General features: G+C 47.5%; 2 protein-coding genes across 2 annotated transcripts in view; one reads left to right on the forward strand and one right to left on the reverse strand.

Moving 5' to 3' along the window:
* The window catches only part of Itk (IL2-inducible T-cell kinase), a 36,976-nt gene extending 21,463 nt beyond the window's left edge, over nt 1-15,513 (reverse strand). The window contains exons 1-6 of the mRNA XM_013031007.1: nt 15,217-15,513; nt 10,390-10,494; nt 8,114-8,195; nt 6,365-6,493; nt 3,301-3,341; nt 1,049-1,200 (exon numbers count right to left, since the gene is read on the reverse strand). Of these exons, the coding sequence (XP_012886461.1) occupies nt 1,049-1,200; nt 3,301-3,341; nt 6,365-6,493; nt 8,114-8,195; nt 10,390-10,494; nt 15,217-15,354 (647 nt within the window). The 5' untranslated portion in view covers nt 15,355-15,513. The remainder of the gene's footprint in view (nt 1-1,048; nt 1,201-3,300; nt 3,342-6,364; nt 6,494-8,113; nt 8,196-10,389; nt 10,495-15,216) is intronic.
* Nucleotides 15,514-21,800: 6,287 nt separating this feature from the next.
* Fam71b (family with sequence similarity 71, member B) overlaps nt 21,801-23,319 on the forward strand; it is an 11,355-nt gene continuing 9,836 nt past the window's right edge. The window contains exon 1 of the mRNA XM_013030875.1: nt 21,801-22,424. Within this exon, the coding sequence (XP_012886329.1) occupies nt 21,801-22,424 (624 nt within the window). The remainder of the gene's footprint in view (nt 22,425-23,319) is intronic.

Genomic DNA, 23,319 nt, shown 5'->3' on the forward strand with positions numbered 1-23,319 from the left:
TTAGGAAATACAAGAAAGCATTAAATGATTTTAGAACCAATGTGGAGGTAAATACAGAGTGACTTATTTTTCATATATCTATACACACACATATATTTCTAAAGTTAGTTTCTTCCCTCCCTCCCTCCCTCCCTTTCTCCCTCCCTCCCTTTCTCCCTCCTTCCCTCCCTTCCTCCCTCCCTCCCTCCTTCCTTCCCTCCCTCCCTCCCTCCTTCCTTCCTTCCTTTCTTCTTTCATTCTTGTGCTGAGATCAAATCCAAGGCTATAATCCAGAGGCTGAAAAAATGGATTTTTAAATAATCCATTCTTGGAAACATTTAATATTAACCTATGAGAGGGTTAGTCTTGATGTTTACAAAACATTGGAAGTAATCTAAATGCCTACCAAAGAAATTTGACACAGGTATGTGCTGATTTGTGCAACTGTTGAACTCATATTCTGGAAGATACTTCAGGTAGGGTTCAATACCTCTCATACATGAAAACGGGGGAAGGCATTCACGTCTAAAGTCATGAACATGCCAGCCCTCTCTGAAGGTTAGTAACAGTCATTTCTGTGTCTCAGGTTAAAGAAAGGCTCGTGCGATGTGTTTTGACTCAAAAAACAAAAACAGAAACAAAAACCCACCACCGTGGCGAAGCAATACAACCTTGTACAACCTTGTTTTCTCCATAAATCATTCGGAGGGCTGGTTCAGGGCTTTCCTCCCAAACTGTCCTTCTGTCCACGTTTTCTTTCTGTCACCCTGGCTGTACCTTTAGCTAGCCTTGGACACTCTAGAACCACAGTGCCGGTCTCCCAAATCAAAGAGGTCAGTGGAGAAACCCAGGGGCTTTGGGGGAGAGTTTAGGGTGGGGGGTGCTCAAGATGGGGGTACCGGGAGGCAAAGGGAAAGCCTGCTACTGCCCCTCCCTCCCTTCCTTCCTCTCTGCTCCCCTGGCCTAACTCAGTGAGGTGGGCGGTCCGAGAAAGAGGTGGTGGGAGGGAGAAATACCCTCTGTGTCCTCGGCTCCCACAGCGATCTCGAGGCCCCTGGAGACACCTTACCCATTCTGGTCTTGAACTCGCCACCAGTGGACCTCAGAGCTGTCCAGCAGGACGTACTCTTCGTCGCGCTGCAGCGCGAGCTCCTGCGGGTCGTCGGTCTGGTAGTCATACAAGGCTATGAGCAGGGTTTCTTTAGGGTCCTGCAGGGACCGCTGAGGGACGAGAACACAGACGTACAAAGGAGGTGAGGAGCGAAACCAGCTCCGCAAGGCTCCGAGCTGCATCTTGCTCCTGGAGTTACGTTAGGTCGCTGACAGGACAGCTTGGACACACGGAGAGAGGAAGGATGGGTGAAAACAGTGATGGTGATCAGTGTGTATATGTAAAAATGGAAGCAGGCAACTTGAGGGGAAGGGGGGAGGGTTGGAAGAGATGGGGCGACGTTGACATTGGGGGTGACACTAAAACCAAGCTGCAGTGACTCAGGACACCATGAGTTGAATTGAAACTCCTTTGTACAATGACTTAAAGATAACAACAACAACAACAACAACAATAATAATAATTGCATGGCTCACACCTGTAATGGTAGCCACTCAGGAAGGCTGAGATCTGAAGAAGGTGGTTCAAAGCCAGCCCAGGGAAGGAACAGTCTGACACACTCTTATCTTCAATGCAAGAAGTGGAGCTGAGCTGGGGCTCAAAGTGGTAGAGTACCAGCCTTGAGCAAAAGAAGCTCAGTACCCAAGCCCTGAGTTCAAGCCCCAGTACTGGGACACACACACACACTGCATGAAAAATTACACTCAGAACACTTTTGATTCTTTTACAGAGTGTGTGCTTTCATAGGTTGTATTATTTAGGACTTTTCTTTTCATGAAGACGGAAGGATCTTTACAAAACTATTTGTCGCCGGGCGCTGATGGCTCACGCCGGTCATCCCAGCTACTCAGGAGGCTGAGATCTGAGGATTGTGCTTCAAAGCCAGCCTGGGCAGGAAAGTCTGTGAAACTCTTATCTCCAAAAAGAAACCACCAGAAAACTGGATGTGGTGCTGTGGCTCAAGTGGTAGAGCGCTCGCCTTGAGCTGAAGAGCTGAGGGACAGCGCCCAGGCCCAAGCCCCACAATTGACAAAAAAATAAAATAAAATAAAAATAAAAAAATAGTCATACGCAGGGAGTGCTGGGCTGGTGATGGATGGAAATGACTAGAATGGAGCAAGAACGTGAGCATCATACAATGTGAGGGTTTTATCACTCAAGAAAATGGCTTGGGGACTCAGGTGATTAAAGGCAGTGCCATTTTCTGGCTACTACTACAGGTCTCAGAATAGCCCTGGCCCCCAAGACCCCCCCACCCCAGCCCCAGATGAGGGAGCTCTGCTGGGCGAAGAGGGCCCTCACAGAGCTCAGATGTGACAGATATGGGTGCCAGGATGACCACTATGCCAGAAACTCTGGGTCTAGGTAACCGGCAGAACAGCTTCTGAAACCTCTCTTAGGTCTTGATTTCCTAAGCTCTAATATGAGGATCAAACTACAGTTGCCCTATGAAGTAGATAGAAGAAATGCTTAGTGGCTTGTTGGTGGTGGTGGTGGTTATTGTTTTTTTGTTTTTGGTGCTGGTTTTGGGACTTGAACTCAAAGCCTGACACTCAAAGCCCAATGTTCCTTGTGTATGACAAACATTTTGTTTCTTACTGTTATGAAAAGAAAGAATAATAATAAATACTAGCTATATAAGCACATACTCTTTAAAAGAATCAAAAGTGTTCTAAGTGTAATTTTTCATGCATTTGTGTGTGTGTGTGCCAGTACTGGGGCTTGAGCTCAGGGCCTGGGCACTGTTCCTGAGCTGGTTTGCTCAAGGCTGGCACTCTACCAGTTAAACCACAGCTCCACTTCCATTTTTTGGTGGTTAATCTGAACCGAGTGTCTCACAGATATTCCTGCCTGGGCTGGCTTCGACCGTTGATCCTCAGATCTCAGCCTCCTGAGTAAGCTAGGATGACAGGCGTGAGCCACCGGCGCCCACTGAGATGCTGGGTAGAAATGCGGAAGTGTTTGGAAATACAGAATTATCCAACATACATCTCCAGAGTGCTGGCATGCCCGGGTGTGGAGTTGAGACACAGTTGGGTGCCAGTAACGATGGAATGAATCACCAGAAGGTGGATAGGTGTCTGATATGAGCCCCTAGCATGCACAGCCCCACAAAACAACCCAAGGACTCTGTTCTGAGCGCAGCCCAGAGCAGACAGATGCCCACCCACCTGAAGCCCCACGCCTGCCCCAAGCCTGCCCTGGCTCACCCTGTTGTCTTCTGGAGTGGGAGGAAGAGGCTTCTTTGAAGCTGAAACAGAAAAAAAAAAATTACAGAATAAAGTGAGCAAGAATCTTCCAGAGAAAATCTCTACAAAGAGAACCACCAAGAGAATGGGGCGGGGGTGGGGGTGGTGTGGGGCCGAAGGTGAGGCCCAGACACAGAGAAACGAGCATGCTGCCTGGGCAGAGACGTTCACCCTCCTCCTCCATCCCCAGCCCCAGTGGCTTGTTTCCAATTCACTTTTCCAGAAGATACCAGAAACGTCCAGAAAGTCAACATTCTGGATTCTCTTCTTTTGTACTCCCCAAGGGAAGCTTGTTTTTAGGGGGAGGAAGTGAGACTTGGAACCCTTCCTGGAAGGTAGAAAGACTTCCATGAACACGTTTGCCAATGACTGAACCCAAATACGAGACGGTCTGACAGGAACAGTGGCTCACTAGCTTCCTGGTGTTGCTGGGGGCTGGAGGAGGGGGCAGGGGGGCGGGGAGGGGATTATGCTCTTCTTTGAGTGGGCTGGAACCTGAACCAGGTTGCCTGAGGTATCTAAATGGAGTCCTGGCTAACTCCTCCAAACTATACACCCAACCAGCGTCCATGCATGCATGCAAGCATCCATCCATCCAACCAGCCATCCACCCCTCTCTTTCATCTCCTTTCCTCCTTCCTCTTTCTCTTCTCTCTCCTTCATTCTCTCCCTTGGTTTTTCTCTTCAACCCCTTCTTCTCTGGGTCTGCATAGCTTACCGCGTACTGTATCTCCACACCTCTCTTTTTTATCTCTCTCTAGCTGCATCTCAGCCTCAGGCCTGATTCTTTTATCCACAAGTAAGCAAAACAAAATATAATATAGAGTGTGTATTATAGACTATATATTGTATACTATCCATGTAGCACACACATATAATATATAACATAATTACAATTATGTAATATATATGATAAATTATATATGGTAATATAATATGTACCTATAATACATAAATAATATATTATATATATACAATATGTAATAATATTATGTCATTTATATTATATATAGCCACACAGCAAGCAGATGGGGCTAGGATTCAATACCCATTTTCTTTTTTCCCTCCAAAGGTCTGTGACCATAGACTCCGCACTGTCAATATGCCCAAAACCAGGAAGCAGTCTTGGAGCCTTTCTCCCCCACTGTGACCACGAATCGGGTTCACGGCGCACCATGATTCTCAAGAGCTCTGCTGCCAATCCTGTCAAAACCATGGTGGGTTGGGTCATTTCACCAGGTCCCAAGAGGGTAGTGCTCAAGGCAGCCGGAGCCTGAACAGGAGAGGCTGTGGCAGTCAGCTGGGCAGCACAGCATCTGCATGGACGTGTCAAGGGCTGGGAGGCTGGGGGGTCACAGGAGAGGAGTTCACCGGGACAAGCCCCCCGCCAGGAGGGCAGGTACTAGGGGTGCTGCTCAGATATCCCACGTGTTAGACCCTTGTGTGGCAGAGTCCTGGGCCTTGCAGAGGGCAGAGGAAAGGCTTCAACCCCATGGGGGGAACAGCGGAGGATTTCACACTTGGGACGGGGGGGGGGGGCCGGGTAGGCCAAGAATCATTTCATCTTGATCCCTTAACAACTCCCCTACCATTTTTTTTTAAGAGATGAGGACATTCGGGTCCCAAGGTGGCCAGAGTGACGCACCCGAGCCCCTCAGCCAGGTGCTGGTGAGAATTGGAGAAACCACACACACACTCTGGTTGGGGGGAGGACTTTCTCATGGAGACAAGCCCAGGCCATGTCACTATCCTAGTCAACCCCACCCAAACAACCCCCTCCTGGGTGGCTCTCATTAGACCCCAGCTCTCATGAATAGTGTTGGGGTGGGGGGTGCTGGTAAGGTGCAGGGTGACCGACTTCTGAGCATGGTAAATATTACTCATCTGGCCCACGGGATTGATGACCTTGAAGGACTTTCTCTCCCAAGGCGGAAGGTGAGAAGCGGTGGGTATTTTTTTAAAGTGAGGCTACTGGGTGGTGACTCAGGAAGCCACGGAAAACCCAGCCACGTGTGACATCCGTCCTGAGTTGTGGGTGTCAAGCATTCTGTTCAGTGCACAAAAGAAACCCACAAAGGAGAGAGCAGTCACAGCGGTGAAGGAGCCTGAGGGGAGAGGGAAATGGAAGGACAAGGGATTGGCCCGTAGGACCCGAGCATCCTGCGTTACTCAAGGGGTTCATTTCCTTAACCTCACACCTTCCACCCCCGCCGGGAGCAAGTGCACTGTGCATCTGAAAGCGCAGTAGGCTGATGCTGTGCGTTGCTGGAGGAAATCATCATATAAGGGAACTCAACAAACAATCCCTTCTGTGGGATCCGCAGAGCCTTTGGTATCGAAGGCCCAGAAACAAACTTGGTTTGTTTTTACATTGACTCATTTTCTCTCAAGACTGTGAAACCCAAGGGCAGGTGTAAGAAGTCTCCCAGGGACTCTTGCACGTTCTGGTAGAATAGATCTAGGGTGGGACAGGTGATGTTGCATTTTTGGACAGGTGGTGTAGTATGTGCTGGTCAGATCATCTATACGCTTCGAGCACAAGGAGTTTTGTAAACACCAGCTGAAATGAAAAAGCCCTGATAGGGTGGTGGTAGAGATAAACGCTTCCCCCTGTGAAATTCTAAAAACGGAGAGTTTTGCATTCAATCTGCTGATGATGAGAAGCTGAGAACATTTTCACTTTTTTATTTTTCTCCCCCCAAGGATTTGAATTCAGGGCCTCCTGTATTAATTGTTGCTTTCATTATTTTTCAGATAAGATCCCAAGTTTAGGACTTCGATCTTCCTATCCAGATGCCTCGCAAGTAGCCAGGATTATAAACATGTGCTACTTTGCTTGTTGGTTTGTTTGTTTTCAGATAGAGTCACTTTTTTTTTTTTTTGCCAAGTCTGGCTTGGAACATTGGTCCTCCTATCTCAGCGTCCTGAGTAGCTGGGATTCCAGGTGTAAGGTACCACACCTGTGTATGGACCTTTTCCTCGTCACAGTCCTTTCAGAAAGGAGAACAGGCATCTCCAGTCTTACCGTTCTTTGTTGGGTCATACTGGGCGCAGCCGGCTGCAAGCTTTTCCATCTGGGCACAGCACCTCCACCTCCCGTCCATCCAGAAGTTGGGGTGATACTTGGATACCAGAGTGTTATTGTTCCTCGTTTCTGAAAGAGGTTGGCACCCACGGAAAAGGTATTTTTTCCAGGTTAGCCTATTGAAGAGCCATCGGTTTTACAGTTCTCTAAGACTGAACCCTGGTGTGGCTGGATTATTACCCAGAATAGTCAGAAGAAGAAAAAAAAGACAGGTAAATGCATTATGCTAGTTACCAAGGGAGTGTGTGTGTGCGCGTACGTGCGCGCGCTCATGCTTTGGTTGGTCTTGGGGCTTGAACTCAGGGCCAGGGTACTGTCTCTCAGCTTTTTCTGCCCAAGATTGATGTTTTCCCATTTGAGCCACAGCTCTACTTCTGGGGTTTTGGTGCTTAATTGGAGATGAAAGTCTCATGGACTTTCCTGCCCAGGCTGGCTTTGAACCATGATCCTCAGATCTCAGACTCCTATGTGGCTAAAATGATAGGCTTGAGCCACCATCACCTGACTTTTTTTTAAAAAGTCTATTTTTATTCCTACTTTTCAGAATTCCTACTCTTACAGGAATTGTGGCTCCTGAGATAGCAAGAGACATGCATATTCCTAGTCTCATAGCTTCTTAAGAACACATTAGTATTTGAAACCAGATCTTCTGACCTATCAGATGCGTTAGGCTTCAGAATAGCCATCAAACAATGTTTTGGGGAGTAAAAACTGTACCAAGTGCGTTATCTGTCTTAAGTCATTTGATTCTCATGACAACTATAGGATCGTTATTAAAGTAACTGGGGAAATGGAGACACAGAAAGGTCAAAGCACTTGGCCAAGGCTCCATACTAGCCAAGGGCAAAGCTGGGATTTTTGCTTTAGCTGCCTGACTCACTCTCCATGGATGTCCATACTAACCAGCAAGGTGAGATTTCAGAAATGTCTAGCTAGTGACTATTGGGCGCTGGTGATGGGACAGCCATGGCTAGAGCATTAATTCACTTCAGCTCTGGAGTGGATATCATTTCTTCCTTCTTCCTTGTTCAACACATGGGAAAACTGAAGCCCAAAGCAGTTAAGCACCTGCTGATCAGCATGCCATAAATGGCCGAATCAGGCTTTAAACTCCAGTGTGCCAAGAGACCCATTCTCACTCTTCACTATACAAGCAGTTGATAAACTTTGTTTTTCTTTAAAAAAAAAAAACCCAATCAGTCCATATTTTAAGTTTTGCTGGCCAAGAGGCAAATCGGAGCTATTATATGGGTTCTTACAGAATTTTTAAAAAATGGACCATTAAAAAAATTAAAACAAAATGAAACAAACAAAAAACTGGCCCGATGCTGATGGCTCACGTCTGTAATCGTAGCTATTCCAGAGGCTGAGATTTGAGGATTGGAGGTCAAAACCTGCCTGGGCAGATAAATCGCTGGGCTTCCTAAGACTCTTATCTCCAGTGAACTAGCAAAAAGCCCAAAGCGAGGGGTGTGTGGCTCAAGTGGTAAGGCACCAGTCTTGAGCAAAAAAGTAAAAGGGATCCAGGCCCTGAATTGTGCTGATTGTAACCTTCTGAGCCATCACCAAAAGGGAGAGATGTTTGGCATCGGTTTCCCTCCCTCCCCCGTTTATTCTCTTAGGGACCCATGTCTATTGTAGGAATAGGAACCAGGGTTTCAACGATTCAACGGCACAAGACTTAATTACCTTCTTTGAGAGCCAGCACCCAACGCTGCCGGCTCTCACGATCTGGAGCGAACACATACAGGAGGTAGTTGTCATGTACAACCTGGAAACACACACAGAAGGCCAGGTGAGCAGAGCACCCCGGGATGGGGGACTCACAGCAGGCTTATCTGGCTTATGGGACCAACAGTGAAGTCTGCAATGTCTGCCAACATTCCAGCACATCTAGATGATTCCCAGAGAGTGGGTGGCCTTGTTATCCAGATGTTAGAATACGGTGCAATCAGGGCAGACTCTATGGCGTCAGCCGTTCATCTGAGACTCACTACCACCAGGGAGCAATCACTAAATGAAAAGAGCCAGAGAAAGCTCTCCTCTTGACTAGATAACCGTGTGTGTGTGTGTGGGTGTGTGTGTGTGTGTGTGTGTGTACACACACCAGTCCTGGAGCTCGAACTCAAGCTTTGTGCATTATCCCTGAGTTTTTGCTCAAGGCTAATATTCTACCAGTTGAGCCACAGCACCACTTCTGGCTTTTTCTTAGTGGACATAAGCATCACATGGACTTTCCTGCCCGGGCTGGCTTTGAACCACGATCCTCAGATCTCAGCCCCCTGAGTAGCTGGGATTATGGGCATGAGCCATCAGCACCTGGCTAACCTATTTATTTTTCATCTTAAAATTTTAGTGGTTATACACACACACACACACACACACACACACACACAGACAACACATCTTTTAGGCCAATGAGTACCTTGTTAGATGACATGTGTAATCAAGATTTTGTTTTAAAGTCTTGTTTTACGTAGTCAAAGACTAGAAAGAAGTTCCAAAAATAGTACTGAGTTCCCGAGAGCTTCCACCCACTCTTCCCCCAGTGATAATCTCTTACACAACACTAGCAAGCTCTGTCCCCTACCTTCCCACCCTCCCTCCCTCCTCCCTCCTCTCCCCCTCCTCTCTCCCCCTCCCCCCTCTCTCTCTGGGCAAGAGTTACTGAACGCAGAGCCTCACAGTTGCAAAGTACCCCCAGCCTCTTTTTGCATGAGTTATTTTCCAGGTAAGGTCTTGCCAAGGCAAAAAGCCTTGGCTAGCCTGGTCTGTGACTCAGCTCCAGGTGGTCGGGGATGATAGCTATGTGCCACTGTACGTGTCCATTGCTTGAGATGGAGTCTCACGGACCTTTCTGCTCAGGCAGGCTTCAAAATACATTCTCTTATCTCTGCCCCCCAAGAAGATAAGCTGACAGGCTTGGCCCATTAGCTTATTATTATTATTTTGCTGGGCCTGGGCAGCACTGTCCTTGAGCTTCTTTTTCTCAAGGTGAGTGCTCTCCTATTTGACCCTTAGCACCACTTCCTGCTTTTTTTGAGTAGTTTATGGAGATAAGAGTCTCATGGACTTTCCTGCCCCAGATGGCTTCACACCTCGATCCTCAGATCTCAGCCTCCTGAGTAGCTACGATTACAGGCATGAGCCACTGCACCCAGCTCATTAGTTTATTTTTTAAGCAGGAAGTTGGCCTTGATAAATAATATCATCTACTAAATTAAGATCTTTTAATTTCAAGAGTATTTTTCTTCCCAAATTGAATTGAGTTTTTCACAACTGGGAAATACATGTCATTCCTTTCACTTTTCAATCCTAACAATTCTAACTCCCAGAGGCCACTTTTCTAGAATGAAAAAAGGTTCTTTCCTGTATCACCTTCTTAAGAGTGGAATATTCCATTGGGTGCTGCTGGCTCACACCTTTAATTCTAGCTTCTCAGGAGGCTGAGATCTGAGGATCAAGGTTCAAAGCCAGCTTGGACAGGAAAGCCTATAGGCAAGTATCCACCTGTGCCACCCACAGAGTTTGTGCAGTGGGACACAGTCACCTGGTCCACACCCTATGCTGTCTCGGAGAGTCGCACTGGCCACAGGGACGGCTGAGCAGGTGTCATGCAGTCAGTGTGATTTTAATATCATTTCGTTGGAAGCCATTCACATTTACATCGAAGCATTCACACGTGGCTGGCTCTCTACTATGTTGGACAGCAAACTAGTCTGCAAATTGTAAAACTTCAGAAACTCCTCAGACTTTCTTTCTAACCAAGGATCCTGATCTCCTGTCCCAAGCTTGGAACAAGATTTTGTGGCTTAACTTCCGTGGCATGAATTAATGAGTGAGTGGATAGATGAAGGGATGAATGTCACACGTTGGACGCTTTCTCATGGGCCGGGTCTGACGTCTCAGGCTGGGCCAGCGTGGTCTCTTTCTTTCCCTCTCCTACAACGCTGGAGGGGACTCACCTGAAAAGGGTATTTGTAGTGACATGGGATGCTGACGTCACTCCTCACGATCTCCACGCACTTGATCCGGGACAGTTCAATGGAGCCCTTCAATGTGCGTTTCTTCTATAGGAAGAAGAGAAGGTTGTTGGTTGTGTGTGTGTACGGTGTATGTGTGTTTTGTCTAGATGGTTTCTAGAAACTGACTTCTAGGTTAAGTCCCATTCACTTTGTAAGCCAACTCCAACATTCCCAAGGAAACATCCAGAAGCTCCTCCCGGCCTTCAGACTGAAAGAAACACTTTGAACGGACTTATGGGAGAAGAGGCCCTTGCATGGTGTGCTTGGTCGGGTGATCAGTTTCTGCCCACCGAGCAACTATCCCTCCACGCCCCACCCTCCATGGTGACAGTGGCAGTTAGTGGCAGCTAGAGATGAGAGGTGTAGGCTGTAGGAAGTCAACCACATGTGCGCATGTGTACTGGTGCTGTCCCCCGGGCCTATTCTTGACAGGAATGGAGCTCAGGCTTGACCTGGATGCCAGTGTGCAGAAGCCACTGTCTCCTCTGTATCTTACTTTTCTTTTTTGTTGGTTGTGAGGCTAGAACTTAGGGCCTGGGCTCTGTCCCTGAGCTGTTTTGTTCAAGGCTGGTGCTCTACCATGTTGAGCCACAGCGCCACTTCCTGTTTTCTGGTGGTTCCTTGGAGATAAGAGTCTCAGGGAGACTTTTCTGCCCAGGCTGGCTTCGAACCACGATCCTCAGACCTAGTCTCTTGAGTAGCTAGGATGACGGGTGTGAGCCACCAGGACCCAGCTGTATCTGACTTCTTCAGGCTCTTTTAGTTACTCTCAGCCTTACTATGACACCCATGTGACACACTCCTGCGCCCTATAAAATGATCCTTCCTATACTTCCTTTCTTTCCCATTCCCATTAAAATTACTGGTCCAATGATTCATGATTTTTTTAAAAATTTCTTTTATGTTTAGGTCTTTGTAACCCAGGGAGGTGGATTCTTATGTCTTAACACGGAAATGAGCTAAGTCTTAATATGACCATCACTACATCTAACTATCTGTTTGGATGGAAAAAGAATCAATATTTAGCTTCCAGAATACAGAAACATTTCAGAGAAATTGTGTGATACCAGTGCATGTCTATTTTTGAAGTCATATTTGCATAAGCAGTAACCTGTAACTACAGAAAACGTTGCTTCCTTCCATGTAATACATTAAAATTTGAAGTAAAGAATTCCACATTGTCCAAAAAGCAATGTCCATATCACCTGGCTATGTAACTGTAACCCCTCTGTACATACATCACCTTTATAATAATAATAATTCCCATCTATTCAGTGTATGACAGTTTATACAAATGAATATAAACTATTACTAGGTAAACTTGAAAAGATAGACTACTTACAAAGTATTTGTTATTGAAACCAATGTCAAGAAAAAAAAGACAGTCCAACAGGTGTAGAATCACAGTAACAAAAATATAACTCATTCAGCTGTTTTAGTAAACCATAATACAGCACCAGCATGATTCATTTCTCTCTCTCTCTCTTAAATTAGTGCTACTATTAGGGCTTGAACTCAAGGCCTAGGTGTTGTCCCTAGCCTTTTTACTCAGTGATGGCACTCCACAGCTCCACTTCTGGCTTTTTGATGGTAAAGTGGAGATAAGACTCTCCTGCCCTGGGCTTTGAACTGCGATCCTCACATCTCAGCCTCTTGAGTAGCTAGGATGACAGGCGTGAGCCACCAGCCCCTAGCATTTCATGATTTATTCTTTGGAAGCTAGATAGATTTCCCAAATAACAAATTCCCTGCTGTTGTTCACGATTTATAATAGTGTTGCATGCAATCCATTTCTAAGGGAGTTTGAGCTTGGAAAATAGATCCCAGAATAGGAAATGACTTACCCAACAGGACAGATTCAGACGCGAAGGAAGGCCAGTGAGTGAAATGCTTTTGGAGGAGGGAAGCCTTTCACAGGCGCCTAGAATTAAGCCACCATTGAGAATGGCTTTTAACTCAACTTGGAGCCAGTTGCAAAACCTGTCCTTACTCCTTTTCCTTTCAAAGTGGTAAACATGCACACTGCATGAGAGGTGAGGGCCAAAGGTTTTGCCTCTTACTAGCTTCATGACTTCCAAGAGCCTATAGGTTCTTGGGGATGGGTGGAAGATTAGTACTGCAAGGAACATCATTTTATAAATGCCAAAAGAAGAGGAAAAAAAGCTGAGAGTCAAAGAGTGAGGGGGGGGGACTCTCCCAGGACCATAAGACATAAGCCTACCTCCGTCTCCCCACAAAGGTACAACTAACCACAGATGAAGGGGAGGAAGACATCTGATCTTCAATTGGCTTGGATAAGTCCATTCCAAGCTCCCATGATTTGTGGACAGAGTTGTTAGACCCCGCCCCCCTGCCCCTGTTGTTGAAAGAAAAAGAAAGAAGGAAAGAAAGAAAGAAAGAAAGAAAGAGAAGGAGGGAGGGAGAAAGGGAGGGAAGGAAGAAAGGAAGGAAAAGAAAGAGAGAAATAAGAAAGGAAGGAAGGAAGGAAGGAAGGAAGGAAGGAAGGAAGGAAGGAAGGAAAACTTATTTCCAATGAACCACCAAAAAGCCAGAAGTGGAGGTGTGGCTCAAGTAGTAGAGCACCAGCTTTGAGAAGGACAAACTAAGCAAGAGTGAAAGACTCTGGTTCAAACCCCAGTACCAGCAGAAAATAATAATAATAATAAAGTTTATATGAAACAGGAATTCCAAATGTTTCCTGTGACTTATTGGCTCTGTGTGATGAGTTCCCAAGTTCAAAGCTTGGCTCCTGAACTCTTGCCAACCTGCTCCATCACTCCCATTCACTACATGTCTTTATGCCAGGCTTTCCCAAGACTCCGAAGGCCTCTTACCCTTCCTGTGCCAGGCACCTGCAAGGAACGGAGGCATTGGGGCTGGGAAGGTGGCTCAGTGGTAGAGTGTCAGCCCTGTATGCACGAAGCTCTGGGTTCGATTCCTCAGCACCACATAAGTAGAAAAAGCCGGAAGTGGTTCTGTGGCTCAAGTGGTAGAGCGCTAGCCTTGAATTGAAGAGCTGAGGGACAGTGCCCAGGCCCAGAGTTCAGGCCCCACAACCGACAGAAGAAGAAGGAGAAGGAGAAGAAGAAGGAGAAGGGAGAAGGAGAAGGGAGAAGGAGGCGGAGGAAGAGGAGGAGGCGGAGGTGGAGGAGGAGAGGAGGAGGAGGAGGAGGAAGATGAAGAAGTAGTAATAGAGGCATCTTTGTCTCCAGGTAACTGTTAGGCACCTAATGCTATTTTCTCCTTGGTAAAACATTAGTGATAATCTCACTACCTCTGCAATGATGCCAAAATAATTCACGGATAGAGGAAGAAATCAAACATGCTTTGTAATGCCAAGGGGGCCTTAGCAAGAGCTACTGCATGGAAACAAAGGATATTTTTTTTTCGGATGGTGGTGGTACTGGGGTTTGAACTCAGGGACATGTGCTTATTCAGAGGGTGCTCTGCCACTTGGAACACATTCCTATCCTTTTTTTTGCTTTGGTTTTCAAATAGGGTCTTGCACATTTTGCCTGAGTCTGTCTTCAGACTGCAGCCCTCGTTCTTAGACCTCCTGCCCAGCCGGGATGACAGGCAGCAGCATCACGCATGACATGTTGTCAACATGAGGTCCCAGTAACTTTTCTCCCTCGCTTGTCTTGAATCTCGATCCACCCAATCTCCATCTCCCAGATTAGCTGGGATTATAACCATGAATCACTGAACTCAGCCAAAACAAAGCCTTTTTCTTTTTAAAGAAAGAGATCTTGTAGGTTATTTCTAGTCCTGGCATTTTATATAGAAAATCCATGATATAAGGAGTTGATAGTAGCTTAGGCTCACTTCCTCAGTGGGAAAAAAAAAAAAACAACTTCATCTCCTGATCCTAGGTCCAGTACTTTTTCTCGTGAACTACATTGCTAGGCTAATTCCTTTTGCATCTATCTATCTATCTATATTTTTTTGTTGGTCATGGGGCTTGAACTCTGGGCCTGGGTGCTGTCCCTCAGCTCTTCAGTTCAAGGCTAGAGCTCTACCACTTGAGCCACAGTGCCACTTCTGGTTTTCTGGTGGTTCATTGGAGATAAGAGTCTCACGGACTTTCCTGCTGGGGCTGGCTTTGAACCGTGATCCTCAGATCTCAGCCTCCTAAGTAGCTAGGATTATAGGTGTGTGCCACTGATGCTCAGTCTCCTTTTGCTTTTATTATTACTGATGTTGCAGAGAGTGAGAGAGAGAGAGAGAGAGAGAGAGAGAGATTGATAGCTACACAGGCTGGCCTAGTCCAGCACTCATGAGCTGGGTAGGAACTGCTGGTCCACACAGACTGCTTTGCACTTGGTACCCTTAGAATCCCAGGATGACGTTTCCCTAGATGGCAGAGGGATGAAGCCATTGGCCATTGTGCCTCCACTAATTTCAGATCACGAGATGCCTAGCATCCACGAGCATGGAGACCCAAGAGTTGAATTCATAGAAAGGTCGTCAGTGGCCTCTGGCATTACCATTGGAAGTATGAAACAAGGACATTGAGCTAGATTCTCCCTGTGTCCCATCAGTTACTAATACCTCATTAATCTGAGGATCGTGGTTTGAAGGCAGCCGCAGCAAGAAAATCCATGAGACTCTTTATCTCCAATGAACCACCAGAAGCCAGAAATGAAACTGTGGCTCAGAGTAGTAGAGCCCTAGCCTTCAGCTAAAGAGCTCAAGGACAGCGCCCAGGTCCTGAGTTCAAGCCCCAGGATGGATAAAATTAATTTTAAAAGGCAAGTGTTTACTTACCCCAGGACGATCCTCAAAGTAAGCCAAGCTGGCTTTGGTTAACACAAAGAAGCGGACCTTGAAATTGGAAGGGGAAGTCCGTCTCTTCTGCTGGGATTTCTTGATCAACTGCTCTTCCAGCAGGATGCAGTTGTTCATGATCTGACTCTTGAGAAGTGAGGCGTGCCAAGCACCTGTCCTGAGCACCACCAGAGGGAAGAGAAAGCTCCTTGGGCAGGAAGGACGCCACCTGAGGCGGTTGATCTTCAGAGGGCTGCTCAAAGGCTGCCAGGCCCCACGGATAGCTTTCTATCGGCGACGGCGGTGACTCCAACGTTTGCCAACCTAGCAGACGTCTGATGTCAAAGGCCTCGACCACATCCTTTTGAAGCTCAACCAAATGAAGAGGGTGCAGGAGAGAAAGCGCCTGCTGTTTGTGGCAGGCTGCGGAAGTGAGGTTTGAAGAAACTTGAGACTCAAAGGTTTATGAAGGATTTTTTTTTTACAGTCCCCTACAGTGAGGAACGCACAAAGGATTAGAAATGGAATTCTAGGACCAATCGAGCAGTTGTTGTCAGGCTTTTCTGTGGGCATAATTACACACTGTCCCGAGCTTCGTGTCTGAAACACAAACTTGTGAGCTTACAACGTGGATGTCTGAAATGGGTCTCACTGTGCTGTTGGTGATCGCGGGTGGGTATATGGAGAGGCTGTTTACTTCACAGGAGACAGATCAAGAGCTGCTATGGGCCCAGTGTAGAATGATCTGGACGTCAAAAGCAACGATATATCGCTGGGCGCCTGTGGCTCAAGGCCTGTCATCCTAGCTAACTCAGGAGGCTGAGATCTGAGGATCATGGTTCAAAGCCAGCCTGGATAGGAAAGTCTGTGAGACTCTTATCCCCAATGAACCATCCCCAAACCAGAAGTGACGCTGTGGCTCAAAGTGATAGAGCACTGGCCTTGAGCAAATAGAGTACAGGGACAGCACCCAGGCTCTGAGTTCAAAACCCACAACCCTACAACAACCACCAAACGATCAAGAATCACAATGAAGACTAAAAAATTTTTTCCAATCCACAGTTCCTAAGATATTTGGGGAAAATCATATTCTGACCCATTGATCTGTTTTAGAGGACAGTGTCAAACCAATTGATTATTCTGGAAACACTGTATTTTCCTCCTTCTCTTGGTGAATGAATATCTCAGTTCAGTGATCACATCTTAAGTGGCCTCCTAGAAGCTCAGGAAAGGAGGAATGCTCGCAGACCGCGTGATCTCCGCCATGTCCTTGTCAACCCTCAAGCCTCACTCTGCGAAACACCTACAGCACCTGAGATCATCTTGTAAAGTAAAATCCGTCACAACTCAGAAAGGTAAGAAGGCGCGCTCTGGTACGCAGAATCTAGACCTAAAGAAATAATGACATAGATGTCCAAAGGAAAGGAGCTCCGGCAGGAATTGGGGACGCAAAGGGAGAGGGTGAACATGATCAGCGTAGATTGCATTAGCAAGCATATGGAAATGCACTAGTGAATGTGCGCCAATTAGAATAAGTTTGGAAGTCAATTAGAATATGCTTGATGTCGGTGGTAGAGCTGAGCCACTATGACCCAGAGCCCGCCTTTGCGGCACTGAAGGACAGGCAGGTGACACCTGTCTCCAGTGGCAATGAACCAATAGGAAGCGCCCAGCCCCAAGCTACCACCCATGCAGATGTCTTGCTAAGGAAAGAACAAACAACCATGAAGCTGTGCTGGGCTCAGGCAGGTACTCCTAGCTACTCAGGAAGCTGGTGGTCTTTCTGTTGCTGTTGTTGCAGAGCTGAGGACTGAATTCAGGGCCTGGTACTTGCCAGGCAAGTGCTCCTTCATGGGGATCGCAGTTCAAAGCCAGCCTGGGGCAGGTAAATCTCTAATTAATCACCAAAAAGCCAAGTAGTAGTGCTGTAGCTCAAGAGGATAGTGCCCAAGTCCCGAGTTCCAGCCACAGGACTGGTGCAACAAATAAAAATTAGAAAAAATAAGCAAGCAATCTAATCAAACACCTGGATCTAAACGTGCGTTTGCAGGAAGAAGCCGAGGTAAAGGAGCAGGGCCTGCGGCAGGAAGGGGCGGCGTTGGTTAAAGGCAGAGCATACAAAGGATCTACGATCTGCAGAATATGTTGGAAGAGACGTGAGAGTCTGGTGGCTCATGCCTATAATTCCAGCTACTCGGGAGGCGTTGAGATGGTGAGATTTGAGGATGGAAGTTCAAAGGTAGCCTGGGAAGGGAATTCTCGAGACTTTTATCTCCAGTTAGTCACCAAAAAGCCAAATGTGGAGGCGTGACTCAACTGGCAGAACACCGGCCTGGAGAGAAAAAGCGCTAAGTTCAATCATAAGTACAGGCGCACACACACACACAGTTACCCTCACCTCCCACAGACAGACAGACAGACAGACACACACACAGAAAGGAAGAAAGAAAGAAAAAACAAAAGAGGAAGGAGGGAAGGGAGGAAGGAAGGAAGGACGATCACTCCATATTTCCTAGAGATGGGCAATGATACTATTTATTTTTGCCAATATCTGAAGTAAGCTGGCGTAGAACTTTGGTAGCGCTGCACTTCATGTAGACTTGCAATAATAACGTCATCCCCGAGCCAGCCATCTCTCTTTACCTCTTTGTACGTTCTGATCTTTGTGTTTTTTTTTTAACCTTTCATATTACTGGGTTTATAATTTCTGCCTGTTTCTGTTTGGTTCGAATTGCCTTCCACATAACATCGAAGAAAGAATACACACGCCGAAGGTGAGGCTTCCGGTGGCTTCTGAACAGAATCAAGTAGGAAATAAGGAGACATTGTTTGGAGACTGGCGAGCAGAGGAGAATCTTGGTTCCAAAAATGGCTAAAGGCAGTTGGGCAGGGCCGAAGACAGAAAGAACTAGGAGGAGGAGGGAGGGAGGGGGAGGGGAGAAGAGGGGGCACCAGGTAGACCACAATGTTGAGAAATAAAATTATTCTGATCACTTGCCTGGCTGCTGCTTCTTTTTTAAATCTATACCCAAGCTGAATTTTCCTTTGACACCAGAGGTAGAAGGAGCAAGTTGCTTTGCATATCATTGGTAGGTGGGGGGGGGGTGATCTACGTGCCTGTACTCTTTTCTGACGGACAAGAAGGTGAGCAGATCAAGCTGTTTCTCTGGGGTCCTAGAGGAGCAGAGAAAAACCACAATGTGTATCCTTGGCTGGCAGCAAGTGACATCAAAGCACCTCCGATTGCCTTTCCGACTGGGTATTTACCCAGCAGGTAGGGGCTGGGTGGGGGATAGAAATCTCCCCACCTCCGCATCCTGCCTGGCTTACAGCCCCTTCCCCAAACTGCACCCTGACAGCAAAGGCTATCAACAGCTGTCCCTCTGCCTGGCTGCTCAGAAGAGTCTTGGGTAAACAAAAGGTTTTTGACAACCTTCCTTCTTACAAAAGCAGCTACTGCTGGCTTTAAATACATTGAGAGACAGTAGCCTCACTATTCGCTGTGGCTCTACCGTGTGTTTTTTTCTGCCATGCTGTTTTGCTGTCTGTGTCTCTGGTGTGTGTTCCTTCAATAGCAAGGTCTATTCCTCCAGTTCTTGTTGTTGTTGTTGTCGGTACTGGGGCTTGAACGCAGGGCTTGGATGCTGTCTTTAATGGGACCACTTTGAGCCACAGCTCCACTTCCAGTTTTGGGTGGTTTATTGGAGATAAGAGTCTCATAGTCGGGGCTGGGAAGGTGGCTCAGTGGTAGAGCGCTTGCCTTGCATGCCTGAGGCCCTGGGTTCGATTCCTCAGCACCACATAAGCAAAAAGAAAAAAGCCGGAAGTGGCGCTGTGGCTCAAGTGGTAGAGCGCTAGCCTTGAGCTGAAGAGCTGAGGGACAGCACCCAGGTCCAGAGTTCAAGCCCCACGACCGGACCCAAAAAAAAAAAAAAAGAGTCTCATAGACTTCCCTGTCTGGGCTGGCTTTGAACCTCGATCCTCCGATCTCAGCCTCCTGAGTAGCTAGGATTACAGGTGTGAGCTACTAAAGCCCAGCTTCCAGCCCTGTTTTAAACAACCTTTATCACCTTGCGGGTTCCCCGTGAATAAACTAATGAGATCTTTGACACATGCTCCTGTTCGGTTTGTGTGTGAAGCCATGCTTTAGAATTCCTGAAACATATTTTGACAACGTGAATATGCTTAGCATAATGATGGTACATGCTAGGCAAGGGATACATATTTCACAATTGATTGGAGCCCTGTCAGATGTTAAACTCTAGAAGAAGAGAGGAAATTACCTTCCTAGTTCAAAAGTCAGGAAATGAATTCGAAGGTTATTTTTCCCCCCTTCATTCTCCAGTTCTGAAATTGGGTGTCAGAGTTTCATTTGGGAGAAGCTATTGATTGACTGCCACATCAAAGCTTGAAGCAAGGAACAGTTCTAAGGATATAATTTCACTGACATAACATTCTTGCAAATCTGTAAACTTAGGGTGGCATTTCAAAACTGGAATATTATATAATGGAGCACCCTGAAGACGGCTCCATTCTGCTATTCCTTTGTATGATACATTATGCATTCTATTCCCTTTATTCCCCACCCCCATACAATACAGAGATGACAGGCATGTGATACTGTGCCCAGCCATGAGTCAACACGGAGTCTCAAAAACTTATTTGCCCAAGCTAACCTCCAATCTGTATGCTTCATCTCTCCAAAGTAGCTAGGATTACAGGCTTAAGCTACTACGCCCAGCTCCATTTCCTGTTATTAAACCTAATAAGACTAACCTTTAGTAATGATCATCTTTCAGCATAATATAAGCCATTTTGTCCCTTTGGCTTCTTTTTTTTTAAAGTAAACCAACATCTTCTTTTTTTGTTTTGTTTTGGTTTGGTTGGTTGTGGGGTCTGAACTCTGGGCCTGGGCGTTGTCCCTCAGCTCTTCAGCTCAAGGCGAGCGCTCTACCACTTGAGCCACAGCGCCTCTTCAAGTTTTCTGGTGGTTCTTTGGAGATAAGAGTCTCACAGACTTTCCTGCCCAGGCTGGCTTTGAACCATGATCCTCAGATCTCAGCCTCCTGAGAAGCTAGGATGACAGGCGTGAGCCACCGGTGCCTGGCTAAAAATCTTTTACTTTTGTTTTTGCCTTTCCCTCATCTAGCAGGTCCTATACCAAATACCTGGTCATGAAATTCTACTGAATTTATGAAAGGGAGAATGAATCTTGGTGGATACAAGCAATTCCGCACATGACAGGCCTCCAGTTCACTTCAAGACCCGGATAGGCTAATCACTGAGTATTGGTGTGAATGTGTTTATTTCAGAAGTGCTTTTCTTACTGGGGGTGGGGGTGGGGGTGGGGGAGTTGGATTCAAAGATGAAAGGAAAAAAAAAAAAACCCCAACAACTCCAGAATGCTATCTTTGCCACGATTTCTGTGAAGAGCTTTTCAAAGAACCGTGAGTGGTCAGTGGTTTATCAAGGAGCTGTGGGAAATACAAGGGTGGTGACTCAAGACCTCTGAGAATTCCTGTGGTGCCTAGGAAGTCCCTCCCCCACCCCAACTGCCAATCACCAGAATGCCCTATCCGGTGGGGGTGGGGGAAGTCTATGAGGCAGGGGATCAACTCTGTCCTGAGCAACATGGCTTAGCTTCCAGCTGGTCTCTTCACCTAAAACATTCTCTTCAGAGAGGACAAAACCTAGCCAGGCTGTAAAGATGATTGATTTCCTGTACCAATACCCCACCACTGTATCAATACGACCTCTAGCTCTGACGGGGAAAACCCTGTGACTCCTCAATGACTATGAAGTGACTGCCAGCAACCTGTTACCTCCACACTGAGCAGCCAGAGTCCAAACAGGGTCCCTGCCCTCGCCTAGCACAATCCACTTCCGGAAGCTTCCCCCCTACCTCCTCCTTTCATTGTGCCAGTATTGGGGCTTGAACTTGGGGATTAGGTTCTATCACTTAGTTGTTTATTTATTTATTTATTTTTGGTGGTTAACTGGAGATAAGACACTCATAGGACTTTCCTGCCTGGGCTGGCTTTGAACACTTATCCTTAGATCTCAGCCTCTCTGAGCTCTGATTACAGATGGGAGCCCCGGATGTCTGCTAACACTTGCAGAATCTTATCCTCAGGAAGATATTCCGCCAAGGCACAGAGCTACGTGGCCAGACAGGGGTTCTTCAGAAAGTGTCAGTAACTACCCAGGGAGACCCTGGATATCTGCAACCTAGACGTTCACAAAGACAGAATGGCTCCCTGCAGAAAACACTCCAAGGGTATGAATTAAGTCTATCCCTCCATCCCTAGCTCCTGGCAGGGGGGTCAGCCTGTCCCCCCCCCTCTCCCGGGTAGAGGTGCTTCTTAGGGATAGGGGGGGTAGGAGAAGGCTGTTGATCCAGCCTGACAGGGAGGGGGCAGCCAGGCCAAAGGCGGGGGTGTGATGGTGACAGGTCACAAAGGGCAGAGGGCAGCAGAGGTTAAGTGAGGTGAGGGGGGGGAGACACAGGCAGAAGTCTCACAGGGGGATGGGCAGTTGTTTCGACTCCCTCCCTCCTTTGGGGACTCCATTTGTGGCTGGCAGAGATGTCCCGGATCAAGAAGACCATGAGCAGTGAGTGCCTGCCGCCTTACTACACAGCCCACAGCTACCGCTCCATGGGGGTGCTCAACACCTCCATGGGGGAGCTGCAGCGTCAACTATACAAGGGAGGGGAGTATGACATTTTCAAGTACGCACCCATGTTCGAGAGCGACTTCATCCAGATTAGCAAGAAAGGGGAGGTGATCGACGTGCACAACCGGGTCCGGATGGTCACCGTGTGCATCGCCTCCACCAGCCCCATCCTCCCGCTCCCCGATGTCATGTTGCTGGCCCGGCCAGCCAAGGTGTGTGAGGAGCATGTCCGACGGAACCGGATCACGGGGAGACGCAAGCCCTCCAAGACCCTGGAGCTCACCAGGCTGCTGCCCTTGAAGTTTGTGAAGATCTCCATCCACGATCGGGATAAACAGCAGCTCCGCCTCAAGCTGGCCACGGGCCGCACGTTTTATCTGCAGCTCTGTCCTTCTTCGGACGCGAGGGAAGATCTCTTTAGCTACTGGGAAAAGCTTGTCTACCTCCTGCGGCCACCGGTAGAGAGCTGTAGCAGCGCCCCGACCCTTCAGACAGGCGATATACCCATCGTGGACGACATCAAGAGCCAGACGGTAAAAAGCATCTAGAGACTTAGCGGGTCAGGGAAGGGGGGGCAGGAGGCCGGGAGTTTGAAGCACATCCTCAAGTTGGGGTTCTGCAGAGCTATGGGGAGTCTCTGCTGCTTGCATAGGCAATGTCCTGAATTGGAAAGGGTCCAGGGACAAATGAGTCAGCACTAGAGGGACTAACCTTACTGGGAGGTTCAGGCGTTCCTCAAAAAGAAAAAATGGTCCAGCTGGAGCCGGCTAGGATTTAGCTAGACTCAGGAGGCTGAGATCTGAAGGTCATGGTTCCAAGCCAGCCTGGGCAGGAAAGTCTGTGAGACTCTTATCTCCAGAAAACCAGAAGTAGAGCTGTGGCTCAAAGTGGTAGGGTACTAGCCTTGAGTGAAAAGAGTTCAAGGACAGCGCCCAGGCCCTGAGTTCAAGCCCTATAACCCACCCCCGCCCCCCAAAAAAAAGAACGGAAAAGAAAATAAAAATGTCTGGCTTGAGCAGTGTGCTGGTGGCTCGCACCTGCAAGCCCTACCTACTCAGGAAGCTGAGATCTAAGGGCTGAAGTTCAAAACCAGTCAGACAGAAACATCCATGAGACTCCTATCTCTACTAACAAAAGGCCAGAGTGGAGGTATGGCATGGCACTAGTGGTACAATCCCAGCATTGAATGAAAAAGACCTGAGTTCAAACCCAGTATTGGCTTGCACATGCACGCATGCACACATGCATGCATGCACGCACGCGTGCACACACACACACACACACAGAGACGCACAAGTCTGGCTGGGTACTGTGGCACACACCTATAATCTCAGCACTTGGGTTGTTCAGGTAGGATGAGTTCTAGGCCATTCTATGTTACAGAGCAAGATGCTGCATCTATCTATCTATCTATCTATCTATCTATCT

Source organism: Dipodomys ordii, unplaced genomic scaffold, assembly GCF_000151885.1.
Source record: "Dipodomys ordii isolate 6190 unplaced genomic scaffold, Dord_2.0 Scaffold135, whole genome shotgun sequence".
NCBI classification, from domain to species: domain Eukaryota; kingdom Metazoa; phylum Chordata; class Mammalia; order Rodentia; family Heteromyidae; genus Dipodomys; species Dipodomys ordii.